Source organism: Ascaphus truei, chromosome 11 (assembly GCF_040206685.1).
Source record: "Ascaphus truei isolate aAscTru1 chromosome 11, aAscTru1.hap1, whole genome shotgun sequence".
Lineage (NCBI taxonomy): Eukaryota > Metazoa > Chordata > Amphibia > Anura > Ascaphidae > Ascaphus > Ascaphus truei.
The window spans coordinates 13,709,414-13,723,188 of NC_134493.1; the positions used below are offsets into that span (position 1 = coordinate 13,709,414).

Consider the following 13,775-nt stretch of genomic DNA (forward strand, 5'->3'; position numbering starts at 1 on the left):
AAGGGTGGCCTAGGGGGAGATGGGGGTGTTGTGTCCTGTCAAATCTGCTTGTACAGACAAATGTACAGTATATATACAGCAGCAATGATGTACACAAAACCTCTCCTCTCTCAATGAACTACTGTACTGCAGACAGAATGAGGAAAAGATAAAGACTAAAGAAAAAATAATTTTACTATACAGTATATAGTATATACAGTATATTATACAGTACATTACAGTACTGTACTGTATATAGTATTAAATAATATTCTTATAAATGTGCATTACTCATGTTTCCCCATGTTTTACAAAGGTTTTCCAAATGGTTATCCAATTTCAAGCTGCCAAAAGAACTTAATAAAGACTGCATTATGTATTATTCCTGATTATTTTTATATTTGTATTTTTTGGTTCATGATAAAATAAAATAAATATTTATTCACTTTCCTGCGAATCATAATCATTGACAGCCACCCCTACAGTGCACCAATGAATAAGAATGTTTTGTAAATTATATTTATATATTTATATATATTTTTTTTTAAAGATATTAAAGAATGTACTGTATATTCACACCCTGATGAAATACAGTATCAGTGTACTCTCAATTCTCACAGTGCTGTGCACATCAGATTTACATTTCAAATTCGAGAGGGGATTTTCCAAAGCATTACCGTTCAAACAACAGGACTCTAAGGGTTGGGGGAGGGGGATGGTGTGATTAGACGCAGGCGTACTGAGTGTTTGTAGCTCGGCTATGGGCGGATTAGGAACACAATGGAAATATGCAGAAGGTTAACGACCCAGTGGAGAGAGGGCGTTGGTAGGATAGGGTGACTCAGCCGATTGATGCTTGGCTAGGGAGGGATTAAAAACTCTGGAGGTGTGTGGCTGAAATAGTTAACAGCCAGCACTGTAATTTCAAAAGGCAGTTCATCATAATAATTTGATGAATAAACCCCCAAATACAACCCCCAAATACAGTACATAAAAAGCAAGTCACTTTAACTCCCTTTGCCCCATGCACCAAAAATGTTTTGTGGCAGAAGAATTTAATAAAGGCTGCAGAATGTATTATTGTGTGTTGATGGTTAGAATTGCTGTGCACTTTAAATGTTTCAACATTGTACAGTATTTGTAAATAAATGTTTTTGTACTGACTCCACCAATAAAAGACCATGTTGAATTGCCTCACATTGTTTCCATTTGCTCCTTTGACAGTGTAACAAATGTCGAGGCTTGCTGCACTGTTTTTTTACTGCCTGGTCGCGCAATTGGCGTAGGAACTAGGGCAATTAGCGTGGGAACTAGGTCAATTGGCGTTGGAATTTCTGTTCTAGGGCACCTAGAAATTAAATTAATTTTGCCCCTAGATGTTAGGGACCCCCTCACTTGACCCCAACAGGGTCCAAACAGTAATGGCGGCGAGAAAGGGTCACGCCGGCGAGGAGGGTCCTACCATTGAGCGTAATGGCGGAGAAAGCTTTGAAACGGCTAAGTCAGAATGAGCAGAAACCTGGAACCCACAACTCCGGTTCAGTTCGACCTAGAGGGCTCAGATTCGGTGACTATGTAGTCCTAGTTGCGGCAGGATTGCATGGCAAATTGCGACCCTCTCATGGCAACAGAACGGAGTCAGGGTGATGTTAAAATTCAGGTTTCTGCCATTGACTTGCATGGCAGAAAAAAAGCCACTTTGGTAATGTGCTTTTAAACTGTCTTTTGGTATCTCCAGTTCCAGGGGTCTTGGAAGGCTGATATCTTGCCACTATGGCAAGGGTCCTCCCGCATGAGGACAAGGCAAATTTCAACCCGCTCAGACCCACAGAACGGATTATTTTACATTATATTCGCGCAATTGGCGTGGGAACTACTTAGGGCCGCGGTCAAGTTCACGGGCAATTGGAGTGGGAACTTCTGTTCTAGGGCACCTAGAAATAAAATTATTTTTGCCCATAGATGTTAAGCACTGTATACCACTGTACAGTATACTGTAGAAGACACATAATGACACGATACTGAACATGTAGAATAAATGCATAGTTTTATTTTTTGGGTTTATTACACAGTATACTGTACGGCCGGAAAACATCAGCATACAGTACAATATTATCCATCGAAATCCCCCCATTAGCCGTTTTCTTTTCTGAGGAAAAACAAAAAGAAAAGTTTTAATGTACAGTAATGGTCAGCCCCCTAAAGAAGTACCCAGCCAGCCCCACCTAAATAATACGGCAACAAGACAGTACTCAACATAGAATTAAAATTAATTTCCCCCCAGATGTTAGGAACCCCCTCACTTCAACCCAACAGGGTCCTGTACTTTAAAATAAATTAAATATGCAATTTTACTATTACTGCGCGCGCACGCACAGACTGTGTACTGTAGGTTGAACCGCGAAGGTATTAGACTTCAAAGACAACAGTTCGCAAACGCCCCCATGCGTTTTTACACGGCATTGCAGTATTGCAGCCAGCGGGAATAAAATGCTTAAATCACAGCCGCGAAAATAACGCAATACACTCCGGGCGAAAATGACACAAAACCGCACATCACCAGGATATTCTGAAAATCGCGGAGCTAGCCGAGTTAGAATAAAGTTGGTCGCCACTGTATATAATTACCCCTTTGTAGCACTTTTTGGTCAACAATTAATTGAAGCCCATGACTAGTTGACCAGGGTTAATATGTACTGTAAGATATTTGAATAAATGTTTTATAATCTATTTCAGGTTGTATTACTTATGTTGACGATGTATACAATGGCCAATATATTGGCCATTATGTATATATGCAAGATAGCGCTAATATCAGCCTAGACTCGGTGATAAAATATATAAATATATATTTTAATATGTTTAAAGCAGGTTGTCTCCTGAGCTGAACCCTATTAATTTCAGCTCTGGGACCCATTGCTACACCTCCATAGGCGTTGCCATTATTTGTATGCAGTTTAAATATCCCGACCACAGCTTCCTATTGACCCACATGACCAGGACATTTAAACTGAAAAGCTATAATGGCACCCCCTATGGAGGTAAGTATCTTGGGAAGCAGGGGCTCCCAGGAGATTCAATTAATGGAATTTAACTCCACAGAGGATTTGGCATTTAATATCCAGCAAATTTGGGGGGCAGATTTGGACTGTTTAAACCCATCTGTAGTGGTGACTTTATAAATAAATGATATCATAATTATGCATTAAAAATTACTAACTTCAATCAATAGTAAATTAGAGATCAATACTGTATATTATATTAGACACCTTCTAAGGTGCTGCAACATTTGAAAACTCTAACCATGTTCATTTGACTCTAGGAATTTGATTGAGACTACCAACTCTTTGAAGCTGTCAACAACATGGCAGTTAGTTTAGCCATTACTGACTTGGGAAAAATTTAAACTGATGAGCAATAAAAGCTCTATGTCCCTGTGCCAAAAACTCTGCGATGACAATACTCTAGTGTTAAGTTTTATGAAGTTCATTTAAAGGAGAAATATGTCCAATTGCCAGGATAGATTGCAGTACATCCTGTAACTTGTTTAACTTTAGTTTAAAAAAACCTCCAGAAATTATCATTAACATATTCATATGCTCTCTAATCTCCCTGTATTCTCTGTGAATCTCTAAACTCTCGCTATTTTTCTCTCTTTTTTTACAGTACTGTATATAATTGCTTTTAGCTCCTCAGCTTTCCTTTGTGACGTTTGCTCCTCTCTGTGGGGACTCCCATGGCGCTCTGCCTCCAGGTTTGTGTCTCCCTCCCGCCTTAATCCTCTCTGCTGTTTGGCCATTGCCCTGCGAGTGTGACATCAGAGGTGTATCCTTCCTGCCTGAATCCTCTGCCACACAAGTTCCTGACCAAGCTGTCTCATTCATGGACGCCACGGTTGTGACGTCATAAAAACCTGACACACTTTTTGCTTGGCTACGCATGATTCGTCAAGGGAAAAGGAGGAGTCACACTCAGCCATTATGGTTTATGTTTAAACTCCCAAGCATGGGCGTGGCCACACGATCGGGCCAATCACTAAAGAAAACCTATAAAAGGTCTCAAATACGCAAGAATATATAGCGATTCTGGACATAAGATGGTGTGGTAAGAGGCCCTCTAAAATAGGTTGTAGAAACAAGATCACCAGGGTAAATGGTCTCACTTGATACTATCCTAGCTGTAAAAGATAGCCTTAAATTCTTGTTCTGCAACAATTGAATCGACAGAAACAGGGTGAAGGGGATATCCCTAGGAAGAGTCCATAAGCTCGAGCAAAAAAAACCATACACAATCAATATAGGTGTCTATAGTACAGATCTTGGTTATTTGTATACATATGTGTGCATTATTAATGTAGAGATAATTGATGTACATAATAACTACTCTAGATGGAAATAGGGCGGTATGGGAGAACATGTTTACGATTCACACTGTTAATGTGTGTCATCATAACGGGGAGCGGCCTAACTGGATCCAATATCATCATTAGATGTAATGATGAATATGTAAGGTGGGTGTCCTCACAAGAAAAGGTGTGTCCCGGCAGACAGTCTAACACATTGGTCATCCAATATATACTGTCGCGGGCCCTTTTAATCTCCAACATCCCCGAAAAAATTTGGGGATGTTTTCCGTCTCTCACGGACATTTTCCACGTGGCCCGAAATCACCAGATAGCGCTAATAGCACTAGACAATGAAAGCGCTTAGCGCTAGACAATGAAAATGCCCGCAGGCGCCCAAAACTGCCGAAAACGGCCCGCATCAGCCCGCGATCTGCCCGCGATTTTAAAATCGTGGGGAAAAGGCCGCAGGAGGCTAAAGGCGGCCGCCACTGTATGTGTAACTATATGTAGAAAAAGGAAAAGCCCCCGATCCTAGTGCAATACATTAAAAAATATATACATTTAATAATCCGAGTATATATATGTATATATATATATATATATAAATACATATATAAATACATATCTACAGGTAAGTAGCCAGATATAGACATTACACTCCACAGCTGTGACAGATAAGATCTAGAGTTGCTAAGGGGTCAAAAACATAAGGTATGGAATGAAAGTGATTGCTACTTCCTGTAATTGGAGTCTCCTATCCATCATGGTATCTATAATATGTAAAGATGATGTACTGTAGGATTGGCTTAACCTGTTAGGCCCACCTCTAAAGTCAAAACGGGATATCTATGGTCTCGTGTTACACTGTATACATGGATCACCATACCCTGTTAGTGTAAGGAATCCGCTCCGCGGTTTACTGGTTGCCTTACCTTGCAGACTTGTGCAGTCCTGGAGCACCTCTCCTGATGTTTGCTGCAGCCTGGATTCACTCACCAAAGCAATACACACTCCCTCTGGTATCTATTGCAGCTGTGCAGCCTATCACTGCAACATAGACTTGTATTCACTCATTTGGAGCAGTACCTTCACACCCCCGCCGGGGATTGGCCCGCTGGCCTTTAAGTATTGCTTTCCCATAATGCTCCTTGCCGAGCATAGTCCTAACTGGATGTCAACTGTTTTGCCACAAGCTCTCGCTTGTTCTCCTTTGCTGATACCAGGTTCCGCCCTGCGTCCTTCAGCTTCCTTCAAGCCGCTTGTTTTCCCATGCTGATTCCAGGTTACGTCCTGCATCCTTCAGCTCCCTTCAAGCCGCTTGTTCCCTTATGCTGCTACGGAGGTATTCCCTGCGTCCTTCAGCTTCTGTTCCCCTGTGCTGAAGCAGAGGTTTCGTTCCTGCGTCCTTCAGCCTCCTGGATTCCTGCACTAAAGTAGAGGTTCGTCCCTGCGTTCTGCAGTCTCCTGGATTCCTGCATTGAAGCGGAGGTTTCCCTGTATCTACAGCTTCCTGGTTCCTGGGGCCTACTCTTTCCCTAATATAGAGAGGCCGTGTCCTGGTTCCTGCGCTGAAACAGTGGATTCCTTTGCCCGCTCAGGACTTTTGCGTTGTAGCACTGGTGCACCCGTGCAGCAAGACGGTGTGCTATTCTGGTCTGCCTACCATCTCCTGTGACCAGCACCATGGGCCATGGTCGTCGCTCGCGCAAAGGCCAACCCCGCGCTCCTAAGCTGAAGCGGGGCTCTCCTGACTACCTGTTGCCGAACTCTTGCCTGTACAATGTTTATCCTGATGTCTCCTGTCCTGACCCTGGCTTCTACAACGACGACGCTGTCTTCTCCAATCCTGATCCTGCGACATATGACTACGAACTGCGCAATCCGGATCAGCCTGCGCGGTCTCAGGTCGGTGCTTTTACAACCCCACCTCAGCCTCGCGGTCCGGTCCTGGTTTGTGGCGAGCAGAACCCTGACAGTTAGGTCTACTAAGACCATAGTGACAGTAGCATAGATACACGTGCAGTGTGGGTCCAGTTGAGATGCGAGCATCTGTCACTATAGTCTTAGATATACAGAAACCACAGTGGCTGAGTGTGACTTCTCCTTTTTCCCCCTGATGGAGTGTGCATAGCCACGTGAAATGTGAATTGGGTTTTCTTGACGTCACGAGGGTGGCGTCTGTGAGTGAGACAGCTTGATAAGGAACTTCACCACAGCAATGGTTATATCACAGTGTTTTTTGTATTCCATCCTGCTGCAGTGTTTGCCACATGTAGATTGTGTGACTAACTGTATGTCAATATATACTGTTTATGTGTTCCATCTACCCTATATTATGTGGTTCTATGGGATAAAATATTTGGATACCATTATTGATAACTGTGACATTTATCCACAGCTGTATTTGCCACATATATAGTATGTGACAAGCATTATACTGTACTAACAGTATATACATGGGCACTATCTGTGTTTAATTTATGCCTAAAGTTTATGTTTACAAAATAATCTGGTACTAATATACAGCCTAGATCTGTTACCATATATATTGTAGACATATACCCTAGTAACACCTTATGTTGTTTTGCCCCACATCCGGTCGCCATCTTGGATAGAGGTAACACCTTATTTGATCGCAAACTTACCTACTTACAGATGCAGAAGCCGTTATTTTAAGGAATACCTGGGTACATCCCGCGTTGCTTCGCGTGGTGGACCCGAACTGGTCAGTTGCAGACTAATGTCCCGCCGGAGTAACACAGCAGGGGTCCCTGTTGTATGAAACCTACCGGGGTCTGCCTGCCTGTAATAGATAAGGAGAACGCAACGCAGGGCCAGAATACGGGGCTGAGCAGGGAGATAGTGGAAGTGATTCTGACAGATAACGTTACAGGGGGTAAGAGAGTTCAAGATAACTCGTTATCTTGTTTGCTTACTTGGGTCTCCAGAGCTGAACCACATTGATTTCAGGTCTGGGGATGTTATGGATTACAGGTATTTTCTGGCATATAACGCATAATGAATACAGGTCACAGGTACTTATATACGTAGTATCATAGTAAGGCCTAGTATAGCTTAGAGTATATTGTTAAAATCCTGTTTTTTCTTGTCTTAGAAATAATAGCTTGTTTTGCTCAGAAGTGGCAGGATATTAGGACAGGTTACAAAGACATAAAAAGGGGAACTTATAACGGTAAACACGCTGTGGTTTGAACGGGAACTTATGAAATATCATAAGTTACTAAATGTACGTCCTAAGATCGTAAACATCATACGTCACTAACTATAATTTCTGACTCGTAAACATCATACGTCACAAACCACAGAGTATGGACACATGACACGTGACACACGTACGCAGTAACTAATACACTCTATATTAGGTTGGCCCGACTCCATGTTAGATGAGAGAGAGAGAGAAAGAGAACCGAACTTAAGTGTGAAGTCACACAGATGAGACTGGGACTGGCTGACCTGACCTGATATAATATCTTTTGGTTTGTGAGTATTGACAATGCATATCTAGTTATAATCTCTGCATAGTTAGGAATGGATTGGTAACATACTGTAACTGTTAGCCATTGGCTTATAAGAAGCTTGTTCTGATATTTCTGATATTTCTGAATATTGTTGTAATACAATAAAGGATAAACCTTTTCTTATACAAACTCTGAGTACCCTTTCTTTATAAATAATAATCTCACAATACCCTCCATATATCATAATATGTGAGGGTGTGGCCGAGGCTTTTTCAAGTGCAACATTCTTGGTTTGTGTTCTCTGCTTAGAGCAGGATATAACTCACCATAAGGCGACACTTGATAAAGAGAGGTAGGATTGAACCCAGATTATGGCGCTCCAACGTGGTTAATTACTCATGAGTTGTATAATAAATCTGACGTTACCCATTTAATCTTGAAAGTACACGTGTATGCTATTTCCTCTTTATAAAAGAGAAGGTACAATTTTCATTATATATATATATATATATATAGTATATCATGGCTGTTACGGATTTTGCACGAGTTGCAGATCTGAATGTTTTAATGAGGAATCAGTATCAGAGAAATCTGATTGACGGTGAAACTCTGGCATTTGAAATTCAATTTGGCCCGTGGGGACCTGGGGCAAGATACTGCTATCTAACAATAGACACCACAACTGATCCAAACACATATCAGTATTTACAACAGGCATATGATCCGTTAATACACACGATCATTAATTTGACACATAATGCAGCGACTGTCATTTTGGGACAACAGCCTGTGATTGCTACAGGCGTGGACAGACATGGTCCTATTAATTCTGGTGCGAAATATGGGGAGAATCGCACACACTTATTTACACCAGTTACATTACCTGAGTTAACACCAGCAGCACGCGACATTCTGACAGAGCGCGCAAATGCAACTGCAGAAATCACGCTGTTAAGAGAAATTGTTAATGCCCTCTTCGCAATTAGAGGAGCTGCTCCAGCGTTAATTGATGTACCAGCTCGGGTACAAGTTTGTATTCCCATGGCGAACATTAAGGCTACTATTGGAAAGTTGCCAACTAATCCAAAAGACATTGCATTGTGGCTTAATGAGAGAACGCATTGTTTAGATGGGGTGTATCCTACACCGACCGCAAATCAGAAACTTGCTTTGGTAAATTCCCTGCTACCAGCGGGTTTGTCAATCACATTAGCTGAAGCACGAGACTGGGATTCAGTCATCAGCAATGTGTATGAGAAAACCCATGGAAAAGTTACTATCTCATCACTGGCAGATACGCTAGGACAAGTTAATAAGACTAGTGGGATTGTAGCAGCTTATATTCTAGGGTTACGCTTTACACAAGGCAACCATGAGATTGTGTGGGGTTGTCTGAAGGCTTTGATTAAGGGACAGGGTTTGCTGTTAGACCTTGAAAGACAAATTCAAGGTGTACCAGTGGAACAAAAACCAATTATGGTTCCTGAGATTCTGAAAAATACTTACACTCTTGTTGGCAGATCACTCACTGGGGATCCGATTGGATTAACTAAGCCACAAACCAGTGACAGGAAACCTGAGAGATCAAACGCAGAAAAGAGGGGAAATTTTCTTGTCCAAGAGAGAAAGTGGAGACCTCCGTTCACCCAGTATCAGACTCCAGTTTATCCTAGAGACGAGCAGTGGGACAGAAGAGGTAATTTTCAAAGAGATAATAGAAGTTTTCAGACTCCTACACAGAGACAAAACACTCCTACACCACAGACTACACAACAAAATACACGCTTTGAACAGCAAGCTCGTAATGAGGGTGCAGTGTCCAGATATAATCTGAGACAATACATTAAAACTCCTGACAGATATGGGCAAGGCAAGGCTAGCGAAATTAAATTTCGTGACAAGCGTACAGGTTTTGCTACGCAGACTTCAGGATTAACGAACAGCCAACGTGAGGTTAAACAGGCTGCAGCAGCGACAACACCGGCGAGCACAGAGAAATTTGTTGGGAAGATAACTCACTTCCCTACAGACCTCCTCTTTGAGGAATGACAAACTTAACGTTACACATTCACTACAAGGGAAAAGATTATACTGGCCTATTAGATACACAAGCCGACATATCCCTTGTAAGAACTGATATTTTAATAGATGAAAATTATGTACACGACATCACGATACAAACAATTGAGGGAAATGGCACTTATCCTTCATATTATTTAGACTTAAAAATTAATGACAGGAGAATTTCTATAGAGTTAGTTGAACATGACAGATTAGGTTGTGACTTTCTTATAGCATACAAAGATGTGGCTTCCTTCTTTACAATAAAAGAGGAAGTTACAGAAAACCGCAAGCATACGGAATTGACTGTGAAATTTGACTTGGAAAAAATTATCACAGATCAATGCAATGAAAGTGCTTTTAATGATAAAACAAAATTGTATAATTGGTTAATGACACACAAATATATTTTTCAACATTGGGAAAATCAGGTCGGATTTAGAAAACAAATAGTACACAATATTAATACATGTTCTACACTTCCAAAGAAACAGGCACAATATAAAATTAATCATGCCGCCTTACCAAGCATACAAATTGTAATCAATGATTTACTTAAACAAGGAGTACTGCTTGAACAGTATAGCCAAATGAATACTGCAGTATATCCAGTGCCTAAAAAAGATGGTTCATGGCGAATGGTGTTAGATTATAGGGAAGTGAACAGAGTCACACCTTCAGTGGCAGCACAGAACACACATTCACCTTCAATCTTAAGCGGATTACAGCGTAAACGCTTTAAAACTACGTTTGATCTAAGCAACGGGTATTTTAGCCACCCAATCACGCCTGAGAGTTATTGGCTAACCGCATTTACCTGGCAAGGTAAACAATTGGTTTTTACACGCTTACCACAAGGTTTTGTAAATAGTCCAGCTTTATTCACTGCAGACGTAGTCTCACTATTGTCTAAATTTGCTAATACAGAAATTTATGTTGATGACGTGTACCTATCACATGACACAGAAGAAGAGCATTTTAAAGCTATGACAGAAGTGTTAATTACATTGACAGAAGCAGGTTACCTTGTTTCCCTAAATAAATCTCAGCTTGCAAGAGAAACTGTGACATTTTTAGGCTTTGAAATAGCTGAAAATGGCAGAGGCCTCTCTACTAATTACAGAGAAAAAGTTTCCAACATCAGTGTTCCTAAATCACTAAAACAGTTAAGAAGCATTATTGGGTTACTGAATTTTTCAATGACGTTTATCCCAGATTTTAATGTACTGATTGAACCATTACATCACGCAACATCACGCGAGATTAAGTCAGAGCAGACTAGACCGAAAACACCTTTTAAATGGTTAACAGTTGAGGATGAGGCATTGCGAAAGTTATTAGCAGCAGTTAATGATGCTTCCTACGTAGCGCAGCGCGACCCGACAAAACCATTGTCAGCATATGTCAACATTTCACCTCTAGCTGCATACATTAGAATTTACAATGCTATGGAAACAGTACCAATTACATTATTATCTTATGTATTTACAAACACAGAGAAGAGATATTTGTCGCTTGAAAAACTATTATCAGCGATTACACTCACAGTGCTGAAATCACGTGATTTGACACAGGGACAGGATATCTATATATACACTTCAGTAGCTTCACTAGCAACATTGCAGAAACAGACCATTCCGGATAGGAAGGCGTTAAGAAGTCGCTGGTTAAAATGGTATACCATTATAGAAGATCCCCAAATACATTTTGTGCATGATAAAACTTTAACTACATTAGATGACCTCCCATCACCTTTTGAAGGGGTGACATGGGAAAATCAAACACACCCAAATGACTTTTACACATGCATTTTCTACACAGATGGTTCAGCTGTAGACTCCAGCAAAGAAGGAGTGAATAAATCTGCAGGTTCAGGAATTGCAAAATATGATGCACATATGAATTTGATTCATAGTTGGCAATTACCTGTAGGAGACCACTCTGCACAGTTTGCAGAGATTCATGCATTAGCTTTTGCTATGAAAGAAGCGCTTACAGTTAAGGGACATGTACTTATAGTTACAGATTCCGCTTATTTAGCACGTTCAGCACTGCAGGACCTACCAATTTGGAGATCAAATGGATTTTTAAATGCCAAAAGGAAACCACTAACGCATATAGCTAAGTGGAAGGCCATTGCGGCCTATCTTGATCAAAAGCCTGATATTGAAATTGTACACGAGCCAGCGCACAGAACGCTTGGTTCATCGGTTCATACTATGGGTAACCAGTTTGCAGATAGTCTCGCGCAAACTGTAAGTCAGAAATTTGCCGTTAACAAAGTGTTAACAAGGGCACAGTCAAAGTCAGCCAGTCTCGATGCAGAGTTGTATGCTTGTCTGGATACCACCAGGCCTAATCCACCTGGGTATCCTAAGAAATACTCATTTAAACAAGTCGACAATAATTGCATTGTTGTAATTGATGCTAATGAATTCATTGTTCCCCCTGTAGCAAGCAGGATGCAGATCGCTACGCAAGCACACGACAGTGTGGGACACCCTCACCTAGGGAGAGAAAATGTTTTGTTGACACTGAAACACAAATACTGGTGGCCGAACATGAGGAAAACAGTTAAGACAGTTCTAAGCAACTGTAAACCATGTCGGTTGGTGAACGCTCCTAATCATCAGACCCCACCATTTATTATTAATGCAATACCGAACAAACCGTTTGATTTAATATATTTGGACCATATTGGACCTTTGCCAGCATCACATTCCTACAAACATGTTTTGGTTTGTGTTGATGCTTGTACAAGGTTTACGTGGTTATACCCCGTTCGTGGTACGACATCTAGCTCTACGCTTAAATGTCTCAACACCTTAGTAAGTGTGGCTAAGCCCAAGGCCTTTCATTCCGATGGTGGACCTGCTTTCACAGCAGCAGAAACCAAGGAATGGGCCGCAACATTAGGTGTTGATTGGGCCTTTAGCTCACCGTGGCATCCGGAAAGCACTGGAATTGCTGAGCGTAGAAATTACGAGGTAAAACGACTTTTAACCAAAATGCTATCTAATCGTCCTACACAGTGGTATCCACTCTTAGTTACGGTTCAAATTGGCCTAAATAATATTCCTAACTCAGTAACTGGTAAAACACCCCATGAACTGTTATATGGTACTCCTATGAATACACCGTTTACTAATGATTCTATTTCTGTCCCAGGGAGACTTGAACAAATATTAATTTTACAAGAATTGAGGGATTCTTTTTCCCATACAGCCCACACACCACGTAATCCTGCAGCTTGGACGCCGCAGATTGGACATTCGGTCCAGGAGAGGGTTGCTAAGGTAAAGCCGTTGCGGCCTAAGTGGAAGAAACCTACCACGATACTTAAAAAGATAAATGAAAGAACCTTTATCATCCAAGATACAAAAGGAAAAGAGAGAAAAGTGAGTATCGATAATCTTAAGCCTACAGCACATTGCAGTAATGTCACTGTTCAAGATGGAGGAGACACCGTATCTGCGACAGACTTCGATCGAGCTGCAGCCTCTCGAAGCACAGATTGCAAGACAACAGGATGAGGAAAATAATCACGCAGGTGAGGTCCTACAAGCTGAAGCTGACTTCCCTGACAGTGACCAAAGACATATATATGTGTTACCTGCCATACCGGATCAACGCAACATTTACCAGAAGGCCTATCAAACAGTGGCTAAGGTGATCACAAAGAAAAGACTGTTAAAGACTATTTTGTGTTTCTCAATCTGTTTTGCTTTTCTAGCAATATCGGCCAGCGTTATTTTCAGGTTACAATGGCATTTTGTGACTCAGCAAGAAGGAGAGATCATCGACTGGAAACGTACAGCAGCACACGGTATTACCACACCAGACTCCGGCATCGTGAAACGAGGACTACATTACGATTTGAAACCGGTGGACATACAGTCGGTGGGTATACC

General features: G+C 41.3%; 1 protein-coding gene across 1 annotated transcript; it reads left to right on the forward strand.

Moving 5' to 3' along the window:
* Positions 1–8,314: 8,314 nt before the first annotated feature.
* LOC142462855 (uncharacterized) lies at positions 8,315–13,397 on the forward strand. Its single transcript, XM_075565071.1, has 2 exons — positions 8,315–9,499; positions 13,090–13,397. The coding sequence occupies exons 1-2, from the start codon at positions 8,326–8,328 to the stop codon at positions 13,395–13,397; spliced, it is 1,482 nt and encodes a 493-aa protein (XP_075421186.1). The 5' UTR covers positions 8,315–8,325.
* Positions 13,398–13,775: the final 378 nt, after the last annotated feature.

What these genes read in the sequence shown, in the direction of transcription:
- LOC142462855 (XM_075565071.1), top strand. Translation starts at nt 8,326, where the DNA reads ATGGCTGTTACGGATTTTGCACGAGTTGCAGATCTGAATGTTTTAATG. An exon ending in CGAGCAGTGGGACAGAAGAG is followed by an intron (nt 9,500 to 13,089) that starts GTAATTTTCAAA and finishes TTTCCCATACAG; the next exon opens with CCCACACACCACGTAATCCT.